The sequence below is a fragment of the Taudactylus pleione genome, unplaced genomic scaffold (assembly GCF_031769625.1).
Source record: "Taudactylus pleione unplaced genomic scaffold, aTauple2 ptg001308l, whole genome shotgun sequence".
NCBI classification, from domain to species: Eukaryota; Metazoa; Chordata; class Amphibia; order Anura; family Myobatrachidae; genus Taudactylus; species Taudactylus pleione.
In genome coordinates, this window is record NW_028285708.1 from 316,215 (window position 1) to 333,251 (window position 17,037).

Here is a 17,037-nt window from a genome sequence, read left to right on the forward strand (position 1 = left end):
CCTCTCTGTATGCTGTGACCTCTCTGTACGCTGTGACCTCTCTGTGTGCTGTGACCTCTCTGTGTGCTGTGACCTCTCTGTATGCTGTGACCTCTCTGTATGCTGTGACCTCTCTGTACGCTGTGACCTCTCTGTGTGCTGTGACCTCTCTGTGTGCTGTGACCTCTCTGTATGCTGTGACCTCTCTGTGTGCTGTGACCTCTCTGTATGCTGTGACCTCTGTGTGCTGTGACCTCTCTGTACGCTGTGACCTCTCTGTGTGCTGTGACCTCTCTGTGTGCTGTGACCTCTCTGTGTGCTGTGACCTCTCTGTACGCTGTGACCTCTCTGTGTGCTGTGACCTCTGTGTGTGCTGTGACCCCTCTGTGTGGGCTGTGACCTCTCTGTGTGGGCTGTGACCTCTCTGTGTGGGCTGTGACCTCTCTGTGGGCTGTGACCCCTCTGTGGGCTGTGACCCCTCTGTGGGCTGTGACCCCTCTGTATGCTATCCTACCCCTTAAACTGAGGGGAAGAGTCTTTTAAGACTATTTTATCAGGAAACATCTTTTCCTTTACAACGACTACATCTGAATCCTGAGACAACAGAACTGCGCCAAACGCTATTCCGTTCCCTGGCTGTTCTGGATTGAGCCCAGTGTCTCTAAGCTCAAGCCCTCTGCCAACTACCGTGTAGGGCCTGGTCCATGGTGAGGGATCAGGAGGTATCAGGTGACACCAATCAGGAGGTGTGGTCACAGCTTGTCGATGCATACACAGCAGTGGCAGTTCCAGGTGCCGGTGGTAGTGGCCTGGGTGTACGTAAGAAGTGGCTCCAAATGCCAATGGTAGGAGTTTGGTGGTGGCGGCACATTACTCATCCACGGGCTGTGGGCGGAGTCCATGACAGGCGATTACTGGTGATAAGAGAGAATCCCTAGTACCCCAAGATCCAGTGGGGATAAAAAGTAATCTGTGATCAGGTGGAGGTCGAGGTCATACGGTCACAGATGGACCCTGCACATGGTCAGTAGTGATCACAGAGGTCATACGGTCACAGATGGACCCTGCACATGGTCAGTAGTGATCACGGAGGTCATACGGTCACAGATGGACCCTGCACATGTTCAGTAGTGATCACGGAGGTCATACGGTCACAGATGAACCCTGCACATGGTCAGTAGTGATCACGGAGGTCATACGGTCACAGATGAACCCTGCACATGGTCAGTAGTGATCACGGAGGTCATATGGTCACAGATGAACCCTGCACATGGTCAGTAGTGATCACGGAGGTCATACGGTCACAGATGGACCCTGCACATGTTCAGTAGTGATCACGGAGGTCATACGGTCACAGATGGACCCTGCACATGGTCAGTGGTGATCACGGAGGTCATACGGTCACAGATGGACCCTGCACATGGTCAGTAGTGATCACAGAGGTCATACGGTCACAGATGGACCCTGCACATGGTCAGTAGTGATCACGGAGGTCATACGGTCACAGATGGACCCTGCACATGTTCAGTAGTGATCACGGAGGTCATACGGTCACAGATGAACCCTGCACATGGTCAGTAGTGATCATGGAGGTCATACGGTCACAGATGAACCCTGCACATGGTCAGTAGTGATCACGGAGGTCATACGGTCACAGATGGACCCTGCACATGGTCAGTGGTGATCACGGAGGTCATACGGTCACAGATGGACCCTGCACATGTTCAGTAGTGATCACGGAGGTCATACGGTCACAGATGAACCCTGCACATGGTCAGTAGTGATCACGGAGGTCATACGGTCACAGATGAACCCTGCACATGTTCAGTAGTGATCACGGAGGTCATACGGTCACAGATGGACCCTGCACATGTTCAGTAGTGATCATGGAGGTCATCTTAGGACAGGGCATGAAGCCTTCCTGGAGAACAGAGACTTAAGTCTGCGCAGTAGTGCACTCACTCAGAACAAAGGATCCGGTATTCTCCTAAAGGTACAAGGTGATATAACATTGATAATAGCTTCCATATTCTGGATAAGTCTTTAGATTCTTATTTCAATTCTGAAATTATTTCACTGTTGTTCTATATAAAAATAAAAGTACTGGTACTACGTGCTATAAAGTATTAATACTACCGTATATTGTCGACCCAGCAGTCTATTCCTAGTGGAAGAAACATATTTAGATTCAGCCATAGGGTGAAATAATCATCTGTCTTATAGTAGCACATCCTGTTCACCACCTCTGCTTTGTCCACTTTTGCTTCAAGCTGATTCCCAAACAACCCGGGTACTGAAACGGTAAGAAAAGAGCGACCGTCAGGAAATGAATAGTACAGCCATAGGCGACTGATATTACTATTAGACAGACATAACAAACACAAGAAAGGTTACTACCAATCAGGGCCGGTTCTAGACATTGTGGAGCTCAGGGCGAAAGTTCCCAGTTGTGCGCCCCCCCACCCCCCCCACAAAAAAAAAGAAAATAAATAATTATTTTAGATAAGATAACATTATGCCACATGCAGTAATGTCCTGTATAACACACTATGCCACACGCAGTAATGCCCTGTATAACACACTATGCCACACGCAGAAATGTCCTGTATAACACACTATGCCACACACAGTAATGCCCTGTATAACACATTATGCCACATGCAGAAATGTCCTGTATAGCACACTATGCCACACGCAGTAATGTCCTGTATAACACATTATGCCACACGCAGTAATGTCCTGTATAACACACTATGCCACACGCAGAAATGTCCTGTATAACACACTATGCCACACGCAGAAATGTCCTGTATAACACACTATGCCACACGCAGAAATGTCCTGTATAACACACTATGCCACACGCAGTAATGTCCTGTATAACACACTATGCCACACGCAGAAATGTCCTGTATAACACACTATGCCACACGCAGAAATGTCCTGTATAACACACTATGCCACACGCAGAAATGTCCTGTATAACACACTATGCCACACGCAGAAATGTCCTATATAACACACTATGCCACACGCAGTAATGTCCTGTATAACACACTATGCCACATGCAGTAATGTCCTGTATAACACACTATGCCACACGCAGTAATGTCCTGTATAGCACACTATGCCACACGCAGTAATGTCCTGTATAACACATTATGCCACACGCAGTAATGTCCTGTATAACACATTATGCCACACGCAGTAATGTCCTGTATAACACACTATGCCACACGCAGTAATGTCCTGTATAACACACTATGCCACACGCAGTAATGTAATGTATAATACAGTATCCCCAATTCAAATGACACCACACAGTAGTCCCTTATGTTAAGACACACAGTGGTTCCCCTTTTACATAATGCCAAAATTAGTGTCCCTCATACACAAGGCCCACAGTAGTAGTGCCCCTAATACAATGCCCACAGTAGTAGTGCCCCTTATACAATGCCCACAGCAGTGGTGCCCCTTACACAATGGCCCCAGTACTGGTGCCCGCATTAGTAGTACAGTACCCCCAGTGGTAATGCCCCCAGTAGTAATGCCCCCTATAGTAGTGCCCACAGTAGTAATGTCCCTTATAGTAGTTCCCCCAGTAGTAGTGGCCCCCATTAGTAATGCTCCCCAGTAATAATGCCCCCTATAGTAGTGCCCCCATTAGTAATGCTCCAGAGTAGTAATCCCCCCTATTGTAGTGCCCCAATTAGTAATGCCCCCAAAATAATGCCCCCTGTGGTTGTGCCCACTAGTAGTAATGCCCCCCTTTAGTCGTCCCCCAGTAGTAATGCCCCTATAATCGTGCCCCCAGTGCTGGTGCTTCCGACTGAAAAAAAAAAAACCCCACAATACTTACCTTTAGCCCGGCTCCAGCTCCTGCTTCCGCTGCCGTCCGGTCAGACCGCGGCTCCTCGGATCTATGGGAGATAGGTCCCTCCCATAATACTCTCTCTGCCGGAAGCCGGAGCTCAGGAGTGCCGCTGCAGGGAGTGAGCTGGGTGTCTGCTGACAACAAATATCAGCGGGCACCCGGCAAATATAGCCTCCCTGCAGCGGCTAGTGGGGGAGGGGAACCGGCGTATTTTTTTATTTTAATTTTTTCTTATAGGGTTTTTTTCAGCGGGGGGGGGGGGGGGACTCAGTAGCGCCCTCTAGGTGTCGGCGCTCCGGGCGACGGCCCTGTTAGCCCGCGCCTAGAACTGTCACTGCTACCAATCCAGGGCAACCACACAGGCAGCACATGTTCTACACACACACACACACACACACACACTGCACTAATACACAGCTACATGCACTAACACTAACATTTACACATATATGTGACACACACACTGCACTAATACACAGCTACATGCACTAACACTAACATTTACACATATATGTGACACACACACTGCACTAATACACAGCTACATGCACTAACACTAACATTTACGCATATATGTGACACACACACTGCACTAATACACAGCTACATGCAGTAACACTAACATTTACACATATATGTGACACACACACTGCACTAATACACAGCTACATGCAGTAACACTAACATTTACACATATATGTGACACACACTGCACTAATACACAGCTACATGCACTAACACTAACATTTACACATATATGTGACACACACACTGCACTAATACACAGCTACATGCACTAACACTAACATTTACACATATATGTGACACACACACTGCACTAATACACAGCTAAATGCACTAACAATAATAACATTTACACATATATGTGACACACACACTGCACTAATACACAGATACATGCACTAACAATAATAACATTTACACATATATGTGACACACACACTGCACTAATACACAGCTACATGCACTAACACTAACATTTACACATATATGTGACACACACACTGCACTAATACACAGATACATGCACTAACAATAATAACATTTACACATATATGTGACACACACACTGCACTAATACACAGCTACATGCACTAACAATAAATATAACGGAGGTTAGGAATAGAGCCGACGGCACATAAACTTCTAGTCAGGGATAGAGGGGTTAATAAAGTTAAAAATGTTTGTTTACAGTTATAGGCAGATGTGATAGGACGTTAGGTTAGGGGCGGAGTTAGTGAGAGGGTGTAGTGATAGGACGTTAGGTTAGGGGCGGGGTGAGTGAGAGGGTGTAGTGATAGGACGTTGGGTTAGGGGCGGAGTTAGTGAGAGGGTGTGGTGATAGGACGTTAGGTTAGGGGCGGGGTGAGTGAGAGGGTGTGGTGATAGGACGTTAGGTTAGGGGCGGAGTTAGTGAGAGGGTGTAGTGATAGGACGTTAGGTTAGGGGCGGGGTGAGTGAGAGGGTGTGGTGATAGGACGTTGGGTTAGGGGCGGAGTTAGTGAGAGGGTGTGGTGATAGGACGTTAGGTTAGGGGCGGGGTGAGTGAGAGGGTGTGGTGATAGGACGTTAGGTTAGGGGCGGAGTTAGTGAGAGGGTGTAGTGATAGGACGTTAGGTTAGGGGCGGGGTGAGTGAGAGGGTGTGGTGATAGGATGTTGGGTTAGGGGCGGAGTTAGTGAGAGGGTGTGGTGATAGGACGTTAGGTTAGGGGCGGGGTGAGTGAGAGGGTGTGGTGATAGGACGTTGGGTTAGGGGCGGGGTGAGTGAGAGGGTGTGGTGATAGGACGTTAGGTTAGGGGCGGGGTGAGTGAGAGGGTGTAGTGATAGGACGTTAGGTTAGGGGCGGAGTTAGTGAGAGGGTGTGGCGATAGGATGTTGGGTTAGGGGCGGAGTTAGTGAGAGGGTGTGGTGATAGGACGTTAGGTTAGGGGCGGGGTGAGTGAGAGGGTGTGGTGATAGGACGTTGGGTTAGGGGCGGGGTGAGTGAGAGGGTGTGGTGATAGGACGTTAGGTTAGGGGCGGGGTGAGTGAGAGGGTGTAGTGATAGGACGTTAGGTTAGGGGCGGAGTTAGTGAGAGGGTGTAGTGATAGGACGTTAGGTTAGGGGCGGGGTGAGTGAGAGGGTGTGGTGATAGGACGTTGGGTTAGGGGCGGAGTTAGTGAGAGGGTGTGGTGATAGGACGTTGGGTTAGGGGCGGGGTGAGTGAGAGGGTGTGGTGATAGGACGTTAGGTTAGGGGCGGGGTGAGTGAGAGGGTGTAGTGATAGGACGTTGGGTTAGGGGCGGGGTGAGTGAGAGGGTGTGGTGATAGGACGTTAGGTTAGGGGCGGGGTGAGTGAGAGGGTGTAGTGATAGGACGTTGGGTTAGGGGCGGAGTTAGTGAGAGGGTGTAGTGATAGGATGAGAGGTTAGGGGCGGAGTTAGTGAGAGGGTGTAGTGAATCTACTGTGGTAAAATCTGCCTCTTTTGAATTGATCTGCGACCAGGGAAGTACAGTTCCTTATTAGCAGATCTGTCTGTTGGGATAATCGTTTGTACTCATCCCTACTTTCTCTTTCCCTACTTTCTCTTTCCCTACTCTCTTCTCACTTTCCCTATATATACACTCTCTTTTTTCTTAGCTAACTTTTCTTTCTCTTTCTTTGCTCTACCTATCTTGCTAACCTGCATTAGCACTATGAGCCGCCCCCAGCGCGCGCACTCGGTACCCGCCCGTCTGTCAGACGGTGTCGGGCCCGGTGCTCTTTATTCCCCGCAGGCCTGCCCTCCCGGCGTTCGGGAGGGTCAGGTACAGCGGGCCCCTTATCAGGCAACGCTGCGGTCCCATGCACGCGGCCGCGGCGGTCCCGTGAGGCGCCTCAGTTGCTGCCTCCGCCTGCCCCTGGTTCCCCGCTGGTCGCCAGTACTAGTGCGACTGGGGACCAGGGCAGGCGGGGATCGGGGGTGGCTGGGCATAATACAGCGCCCTCGCGAGTAGTGGGCGCGCACTCCGGCCGTTCCCGCGGCCAGCAGCGCTCAGTTACACCGCCCGTCCCTTCTCCCCCAATTGCCGCTCAGAGTGAGCCGGCTGAAGTCCGGGGGGAAGGGCGGCGGAAGCGGCCACATAAGCGTGCAGGCCGGATGCCTGTCATGGCGCCGGCTTGCACGCAGGCCAATATTTCTTCAGGCGGGGGGCGGAGATGAAGGGGGCGGAGCCAACGCCTGCATAGTGACAGGCAGGTTAATCCGCCCCCTCTTCTGCTGCCCTCTGTTTATAATGATGCAGACATGGGGTCCCCCATGTCTGCAGTAGCCAGCTCCTCCAGGCCTGCGGGGGTGGCAGCTGCTCCGGCGTCTGCTATGCCCGCAGGGCCTGCGGCACCAGGGAGCGCTCCGTTGCTGGATGCTGGTGCCATAGCCGGACTGCTGGTGTCTGTGGTGGGTGCACTGACACCGCTTTTGACCCAGCAGCCCGAAAACGCTGACACTGGAGGCCCTTCTGCGTCGGCGGTGTCCGCCGTGCAGACGCAGCTTGGCACTCTGGTGCAGCAATTAGGCAGGATTTGCGGTCTTTCCCTCGCTCCCATGCCCGCAGCTCCTTCCGTTTCTTTCTCTCCCTCTGCCATCTCCCTTCCACAGCCCAATCAGGCTACGGACACAGACAATGCGCACGATGCCGCCTCAGTCTCTTCTTTTACAGACGACAGTCTGGAGGAGTTAACAGTGGTCGCAGCCCCGACCAGAAGCGCGACGGCGGAAGTCGGGGCTAACGCAGGCGCTGGAGTTACCAATGCCCTTGCCAGTGCTTCTGGTGAGTGTGACAGTACATCTGACTGCGGGTCTACTTCCATTTCCTCCTCCTCTTCAAGCGATAGTTCGCGGAAGGCTAGGCGTAAAAGGGCAAGGAGGTCTCGCAGACGTCGCTCACGTCGTCACAGGCATTCTAGCGAATGGTCCTCTGGCAGTAGTACCAGTGTAGATCGCGGAGCGGGTCCGGAGGATGTTGTACACTGCGCTAATACAGCTGTCACTCGAGGTATGCGTACCAGGGTTAAGCAGCGGATCAAAAAAGGGCGCTACGTAGATATGTTCACCCTTACAGCTACGACGAAGAAAGCTGCTGCGACCGCAAAGACAAAAGGGGGTATTGGTCTGGAGGCCTTTAAGTCTTACACGAATTGGCTATCTGGGTTCTGCGTGTTCTCAACTTGCTATCTCAAAACCAGACCTTCCGAGTACCTTAATGTGATAAGATACTTACACCTGATACATGGCCTATTCAAGGCCTCACGCAGTACGGCGTGGCGCCAATACGACGAAGAGTTTCGTCGAAAGCAAGATCGGGTTAAGGTCATGGAATTGGGTTGTAAAGATGTTGAAGTGTGGATGGAGGTGACACAGCCTACACGCGTCCTTGCTGATCAGTCCCCTGGGCGGCCAGTTCAACCCTCGTCCCCCTCGGCACCAAGGACAGCCAATGGAGGGCAAAACAAGCGGAAGTGTTACGCATACAACAATGGGAATTGTACCCTTGGTAACAGGTGTCGCTTTCGACACCAGTGCCTCCGCTGCGGCGCGGCACACCCCAGTAAGGACTGCTCCCGCGGTCCAGGAGGAGCTCAGGCCTCCTCTGCAGCACCCTCTGCCAAACGGTCGGGGGCTGGGACTTCGAAGTAAAGCGTCGACTCCCATTCGTCTGGATGCCATGGCAAAATGGTTAGACTGGTATCCTGTGTGGGACAACGCCGCCTTTTTGCGTAAGGGTTTTGCAGAGGGATTTTCGCTTCCAATAATACGGCCTGTCGGTTCCGGGTCCCCTAGGAATTTACGCTCGGCCTGCGATTTACCTCACGTGCTAAAGGATAAGGTTATGAAGGAGGTCGGGCTGGGTCGCATGATTGGACCTTTCCCGCAGCCTCCGATACCCGATCTGGTCCTTTCCCCTGTGGGTGTTGTCCCCAAGAAGGCCCCCGGGAGTTACCGTTTAATTCAGCACCTGTCACATCCGTCAGGCACGTCGGTTAACGACGCCATAGATGTTGAGGTCTGCCGCGTACAGTACCAGTCATTCGAATCTGCGTTAGCATTGGTTCGCGCAGCGGGTCCGGGTTCTTTCATGGCGAAAGTGGACATTGAGTCCGCCTTCAGATTGTTGCCCCTGCATCCTGAATCATTTCGCTTCATGGGGTTTCGGTTGACGGATGGCTATTACCTGGACAAATGTCTTCCGATGGGCTGTTCTATTTCCTGCGCGTTCTTTGAGCGTTTCAGTTCCTTTCTCCATTGGTGTGTCGCGGTGGGGTCTGGGGAGACGAGCATAGCCCATTACTTGGATGACTTCTTGTGCGTAGGTCCAGCTGGTTCGCGTCGCTGCAATCGTCTCCTTTTTTCATTGCAAGCACTCTTCTCGGAATTTGGAGTACCTATCGCGCACGATAAAACTGAGGGCCCAGCCACTAAGCTGGTTTTCTTGGGTATTGAAATTGATACCTTGGAGGGTCTTTGCCGGCTGCCGCCGGACAAGATTCGTCATTTGCAGGATATTATACTCCTAGCGTTGGCAGGAGGAAAGGTAACTCTTCGTCAAGGTCAATCCCTGCTCGGGCTGTTTAACTTCGCGTTTCGAGTTATCCCGATGGGGAAGATTTTCTGTCGGAAGCTACAGAGGGCTTTGGTAGGGCTGCGTCACCCGCACCATTTTCTGCGACTGTCGTCTGAACTAAAGCTGGACCTGGCGGTTTGGGACGCATTTTTGGTCGATTTTAATGGAGTGCGCGTCTGGCCTGCGAATCCTCAGCCTAATGCTTGCCTGCAGCTCTTCAAGGATGCTGCTGGATCATCAGGTTTCGGATCTTTTTTGGGAGGAGATTGGTGTTTTTCAGTTTGGCCGGCTGAATGGGTACAGGCAGGATTGACCAAGAACTTGCTCCTACTGGAGCTGTTTCCCATAGTGGTGGCATTAGAGCTATGGTGTCAGCGGTTGCGCGACCGTTCCATAGTTTTTTGGTGCGATAACCTGGGGGTAGTACATGCGATCAATAACCAAAGATCGTCGTCGCTGCCAGTGTTGCGGCTGCTTGCTTGGCTGGTTCTGCGCGCTTTGCAGTTTAACATATTGTTCACAGCTCGTCATGTGCCGGGTACTGATAATTCCATTGCTGATGCGCTCTCCAGACAGGATTGGCGAAGGTTCCGCGAATTGGCCCCGTACGCGGCATTAAAAGGTGAGCTTTGTCCATTTCATTGTTGGCAGATCATCAAACCAGAATGGAAGATCTCGCACGTCGGTCCGTGGCCCCACGGACGTTGACGGCCTACCAGACATCTTGGCAACAGTGGGAGAAGTTTTTGCAAGGACGGAGTTCATCAGGTAACTCTCGTGATACTAATATGGTTGCTTTTGTTTGTTTCTTGTTCGATTCCGGCAGGTCGCGAGCTTATGTTGCCCAGAGGCTTGCTGGGATTTCGTTCTTTTTGCGCCTAGCGGGGCGGAGGGACATAACTAAGGGTTTTTTAATACAAAGGGCCCTTAGGGGTTGGTCTCGCGCCAGGCCTGCCACGGATGACCAGCGTCGTCCTATTGGTCCTGATTTGTTAGCGCGTCTAGGTGAAAGTTTGACGGGCATTTGTTCTTCGCAATTCGAGGTTCTGTTATTCCGCCTCGCTTTTGCGATGGCCTTTCATGGCTTTTCGCATCAGCGAGCTGGTAGCGTCTTCACGCCGCGCTCAGCCCCCTCGGCGTTCCAAGACCGATCAGTTGGGTAGAGGTCGCTGGGTGTTCCTGAAGTCCTGTCCTGATGACGGGATTTGTCCGGTTCACTTGGCCTCCCAATATACTCTTTGCAGGCCAATGCGGCCGGGGGCTTGGTTTATGCACGAGGACGGAAGTCCTTTGACTAAATTCCAATTTAGATCGGTCTTCCATCGCTGCATACGGCACCTTGGGCTTTCCCCTTCGGATTACGGCACCCATTCTTTTAGAATAGGTGCCGCCACTTTTGCGGCCTCCTCGGGTCTTTCTTCACAGGAGATCCAGGCTCTCGGAAGATGGAAGTCCAATGCCTACAGAAATTATGTTCGTCTGGAATCATAAATTGTTATACTTTATTCGTTTGGACTTGAGTGCCTTGGCCAACTCGCTGCCTTTCCGGTGGGGGTCCTGAGAGATTTTGCCCTGTTTTTTGCCCTGCTTTGGACATTGATCGTTTAGCTTAATATAATATTAATGTGAACGAATGAAATATAGAAAAGATCCAGCAGGTTTTTTGTAGGTTTTCACCTCGGGTCAAGTCTTCCTCCCCCCCTCCCATCCTCCCACTCCTCCTTTGTGATTTACATGCTGCATATATGCTTATCTATTTTATTTCTATATATTTGCAGGTGTCCAGGACGCTAGGCCCATTTGGCTCATTGGTCACTCTTTTATTTTTTGGGCTGAGCAGTCACGCTTTGCTGTAGATGCCTCCGTGTTCCCATGTTGGGAGAGTGTTAGGTGGTTGGGGCAGAGGGGCATGCTGTGGGAAGCTTTGTTGCGCAACTTGCACAGGTCAGTGGCTGAATTTGGTTCCCCTTTAGTGTTAATTGTACATCTCGGGGGCAATGATTTGGGCCAGCAAACTTCCTTAGAGTTGCGCCATGTGATTGTTCGTGACTTGAGAGAGGTGGTTCGGTTATTGCCTAACTGCCTTTTGGTGTGGTCCCCTATCATCGCCAGGCTTTCATGGCGATATTGCTATCATAGTGTGGCTTTGGACAGGTCCAGGAGGAAGGTTAACAAATGGGTGGCTAGGCACGTGCTGGAATTGGGAGGGTTGGTGGTGCACCATCCTTTAATTCGGATTCAGGATGCCCACCTTTTCCGCAGGGATGGAGTTCATCTTACTGAGGAGGGTAATTTTTTGTTTCTAGAAGATATTTTTGCAGTTTTTAAGGGTTTGGTTTGTTAGCATGGTGGCGGGCTGCTTCTCTCCTGAGAGCCGCTGTGGCGGGAAAGACCGGCAATATTGAAGTGTCCATCTTGCAGCAGTAATAGCGGTGCGCACCCCTTCAATGCACTGATAGGCTGATTTCACCCTATTGGGGTCAGCGGCACCTCTCGACCGAGCAGGATGTATGGTGCATTGGCATGGGTGTTGGGGCCGCATCACTTGCTCTGAAAGGGATAGTTGGCCCTTGCAAGTTTTAAGATCACCCTACCCTTGTCTGGGATAGTTGGCCCTCACAAGTTGTGATCTACTTCCGGCCTAAGACAAGTGGACGCTGGTTAGTTGCCGTTCTTTCTCCTGCCACCATGTCTACCTTTGTAACCAAATAAAGCTGACCAATTAATTTAAACGGCATAACTTGGTCTCCTGTGTTTATTTTAGTTAAGTTTAGTTTAAGTTTATGGGTCACATCTATCATCTGACGATAGAAAGTTTAATATAACGAAGGTTAGGAATAGAGCCGACGGCACATAAACTTCTAGTCAGGGATAGAGGGGTTAATAAAGTTAAAAATGTTTGTTGACAGTAGTAGGCAGATGTGATAGGACGTTAGGTTAGGGGCGGAGTTAGTGAGAGGGTGTAGTGAATCTACTGTGGAAAATCTGCCTCTTTGAATTGATCTCCCACCCTCCCTACCCTCTTGTGTCTTGTGTCGGCTTTATTTCATTAGCAGGGAAAGACCGGCAATATTGAAGTGTCCATCTTGCAGCAGTAATAGCGGTGCGCACCCCTTCAATGCACTGATAGGCTGATTTCACCCTATTGGGGTCAGCGGCACCTCTCGACCGAGCAGGATGAATGGTGCATTGGCATGGGTGTTGGGGCCGCATCACTTGCTCTGAAAGGGATAGTTGGCCTTTGCAAGTTTTAAGATCACCCTACCCTTGTCTGGGATAGTTGGCCCTCACAAGTTGTGATCTACTTCCGGCCTAAGACAAGCGGACGCGGGTTAGTTGCCGTTCTTTCTCCTGCCACCATGTCTACCTTTGTAACCAAATAAAGCTGACCAATTAATTTAAACGGCATAACTTGGTCTCCTGTGTTTATTTTAGTTAAGTTTAGTTTAAGTTTATGGGTCACATCTATCATCTGACGATAGAAAGTTTATAACATTTACACATATATGTGACACACACACTGCACTAATACACAGCTACATGCAGTAACAATAATAACATTTACACTAGGGGTGTGCACCGGACACTTTTCGTGTTTTGTGTTTTGGTTTTGGATCTGGATCTTTCTTCGTGTTTTGGATCTGGATTGGTTTTGCCAAAACCACCCTTCCGTGTTTTGGGTTCTGGGTTTTGTGTTTTGGATCTGGATTTTTTCTTAAAAAATAAAAAAAAACGCTAAAATCACATAAATGGGCCTTTTTTTGTTCCTACGCTATTAATAACCCCAATAACATTAATTTCCACTCATTTCCACTCTATTCTGAACACCTCACACCTCACAATATTGTTTTTAGGCCACAAGGTTGTACCGAGGAAGCTGGATGACTATGCTAAGCGACACAAGGGGGCGGCACAAACACGTGGCCCATCTAGGAGTGGCACTGCAGTGGCAGACAGGAAGCCAATCAGCGTTATGGTGCCCATTTGCATGTAGCACGAACCCGGGAGATCCGTGCTACATGCATCTGTGTGATTGGCACAGAGCAATGACAGGTCCGTGAGACCCGTCTGTGCTGCTGTGGTAAAAAAAAAAACCTGTGTAAAAAAAGAAAAAAATGGCGTGCACCCCCCCAAAAAAGAGCAACCAGCCCCGGGCATTAGTAACCCAGTGCTGGGTGTGCTTAAATACAGGGGACAAACGACGTAGGGGTCCCCTGTACTTAAGCACAACCAGCACCGGGCTAGTCAGAACCAGCGCTGGTTGCCAAAATACAGGGGACAAACGACGTAGGGGTCCCCCGTATTCTGCGCAACCAGCTCTGGGCTCTGATCCGGTCCTGGTTCTGGAAATATAGGGGACAAAAAATGAGTAGGGTTCCCCTGTATGTTCCAGAACCAGCACTGGACTTTTTCTAGCGGGGGGCTGATGCCACAGCCAGGGGAGCCCTTTCACCGGGCCCCCCAGCCGCAGCATCAACCCTGACCGCTAGTCAGCCCAGGCCGGGGATCCCTGGAGAGCTGGGGACCCCCCCAATAAAGGGGTCACCCTCTCCAGGGCACCCCAGGCCCAGGCTGATAGCCCGGGGCTATCCCCGCCACCCCTGGTGGCGGTGGGTGGCGGGTTGATTGTGTGGTGTGGTGTAAATAAAGAATATCAAACATTGTCTTTACAAGTAGAACTGCAAGTCCCAGCTAGCCTGCCCCGCATGCTGGTACTTGGAGAACCACAAGTACCAGCATGCAGGGCATTAAGGGCCCACTAGTACCTGTAGTTCACCTGTAAAAAAAATGTTTAAAAAAACACAGGACACACACACCGTGACAGTATAAGTTTATTAAACATACACACACACACACACACATGTACACATACTCACCTATGTAACCTGTAGCATCGGTCCACTTGTCCGGTAAAGTATCCATAGGGGACCTGTGAAAAAAAACATACTCACCATCTCCTATGCGAGGTTCTGTCCTCTTCGTTCCAAAGTAGGCATCCCCGGACTTGGCAAAAAAAAAAACGAAAACGCGATCCACGAACTTAGTACCGTTCTATAGAACGGTACTTCCCGAATGAGAGCTTAGCGGCGGGGTATCACCATGGAAACCCCGCTGCTAAGCGTTCATTGGCTGAGAGAGGCCATCTCCCGTCTCTCTCAGCCAATGAACGGCTCCCTCCATTGTAGTCAATGGTGGGAGCCGCAAGGTTATTAAAGTTTACCCTGCGGTTCCCACCATTGACTACAATGGAGGGAGCCGTTCATTGGCTGAGAGAGACGGGAGATGACCTCTCTCAGCCAATGAACGCTTAGCAGCGGGGTTTCCATGGTGATACCCCGCCGCTAAGCTCTCATTCGGGAAGTACCGTTCTATAGAACGGTACTAAGTTCGTGGATCGCGTTTTCGTTTTTTTTTTTTGCCAAGTCCGGGGATGCCTACTTTGGAACGAAGAGGACAGAACCTCGCATAGGAGATGGTGAGTATGTTTTTTTTCACAGGTCCCCTATGAATACTTTACCGGACAAGTGGACCGATGCTACAGGTTACATAGGTGAGTATGTGTACATGTGTGTGTGTGTGTGTGTGTGTATGTATGTTTAATAAACTTATACTGTCACGGTGTGTGTGTCCTGTGTTTTTTTTAAACATTTTTTTACAGGTGAACTACAGGTACTAGTGGGCCCTTAATGCCCTGCATGCTGGTACTTGTGGTTCTCCAAGTACCAGCATGCGGGGCAGGCTTGCTGGGACTTGCAGTTCTACTTGTAAAGACAATGTTTGATATTCTTTATTTACACCACACCACACAATCAACCCGCCACCCACCGCCACCAGGGGTGGCGGGGATAGCCCCGGGCTATCAGCATGGGCCTGGGGAGCCCTGGAGAGGGTGACCCCTTTATTGGGGGGGTCCCCAGCTCTCCAGGGATCCCTGGCCTGGGCTGACTAGCGGTCAGGGCTGATGCTGCGGCTGGGGGGCCCGGTGAAAGGGCTCCCCTGGCTGTGGCATCAGCCCCCCGCTAGAAAAAGTCCAGTGCTGGTTCTGGAACATACAGGGGAACCCTACTCATTTTTTTCCCCTGTATTTCCAGAACCAGGACCGGATCAGAGCCCAGAGCTGGTTGCGCAGAATACGGGGGACCCCTACGTCGTTTGTCCCCCGTATTTTGGCAACCAGCTCTGGTTCTGACTAGCCCAGTGCCGGTTGTGTTTAAGTACAGGGGACCCCTATGTCGTTTGTCCCCTGTATTTAAGCACACCCAGCACTGGGTCACTAATGCCCGGGGCTGGTTGCTCTTTTTTTGGGGGGGGGTACGCCATTTTTTTCTCTTTTTACACAGGTTTTTTTTTTTTTTTTTACCACAGCAGCACAGACGGGTCTCACGGACCCGTTAGTGCTCTGTGTCAATGACACAGATGCAAGTAGCACGGATCTCCTGGTCCGTGCGTGCATCTGTGTCATTGAAATACACAGCAGCACAGACGGGTCTCACTGACCCATCTGTGCTCTGTGTCACTGTCAATCACACAGATGCATGTAGCACGGATCTCACGAGTCCGTGCTACATGCAAATGAGCACCATAATGCTGATTGGCTGAGAGCCGTGACAGACGGCTCTGTCAGCCAATCAGCACTTTGCCCATTAAAGGCAAAGGCATTTTTTTTAAAATGGCCGCTCGAGGCAAAACCTCGAGATCCGACAGCAGATCTCGAGGTTTTGCCTCGGGAGAGGGATCCGGGGCAGACAGGGAGATCCGAGCTTGGGCTCGGATCGCCCCGGATCCCCGAAGTTCGGGTGGGTTCGGTTCTCAGGGAACCGAACCCGCTCATCCCTAATTTACACATATATGTGACACACACACTGCACTAATACACAGCTACATGCAGTAACAATAACATTTACACATATATGTGACACACACACTGCACTAATACACAGCTAAATGCACTAACACTAACATTTACACATATATGTGACACACACACTGCACTAATACACAGCTATATGCACTAACACTAACATTTACGCATATATGTGACACACACACTGCACTAATACACAGCTACATGCACTAACACTAACATTTACGCATATATGTGACACACACACTGCACTAATACACAGCTACATGCACTAACACTAACATTTACGCATATATGTGACACACACACTGCACTAATACACAGCTACATGCACTAACACTAACATTTACGCATATATGTGACACACACACTGCACTAATACACAGCTAAATGCACTAACAATAATAACATTTACACATATATGTGACACACACACACTGCACTAATACACAGCTACATGCACTAACAACATTTACACATATATGTGACACACACACTGCACTAATACACAGCTAAATGCACTAACAATAATAACATTTACACATATATGTGACACACACACTGCACTAATACACAGATACATGCACTAACAATAATAACATTTACACATATATGTGACACACTGTACGAATACACAGCTACATGCAGTAACAATAACATTTACACATATATGTGACACACACACTGCACTAATACACAGCTACATGCACTAACA

General features: G+C 50.2%; 1 protein-coding gene across 1 annotated transcript in view; it reads right to left on the reverse strand.

Annotated features, from left to right (window-relative positions):
* The window catches only part of LCAT (lecithin-cholesterol acyltransferase), a 229,955-nt gene that overhangs the window by 112,944 nt on the left and 99,974 nt on the right, over window positions 1-17,037 (reverse strand). Inside the window, exon 2 of the mRNA XM_088462995.1 lies at window positions 2,116-2,272. Within this exon, the coding sequence (XP_088319121.1) occupies window positions 2,116-2,272 (157 nt within the window). The remainder of the gene's footprint in view (window positions 1-2,115; window positions 2,273-17,037) is intronic.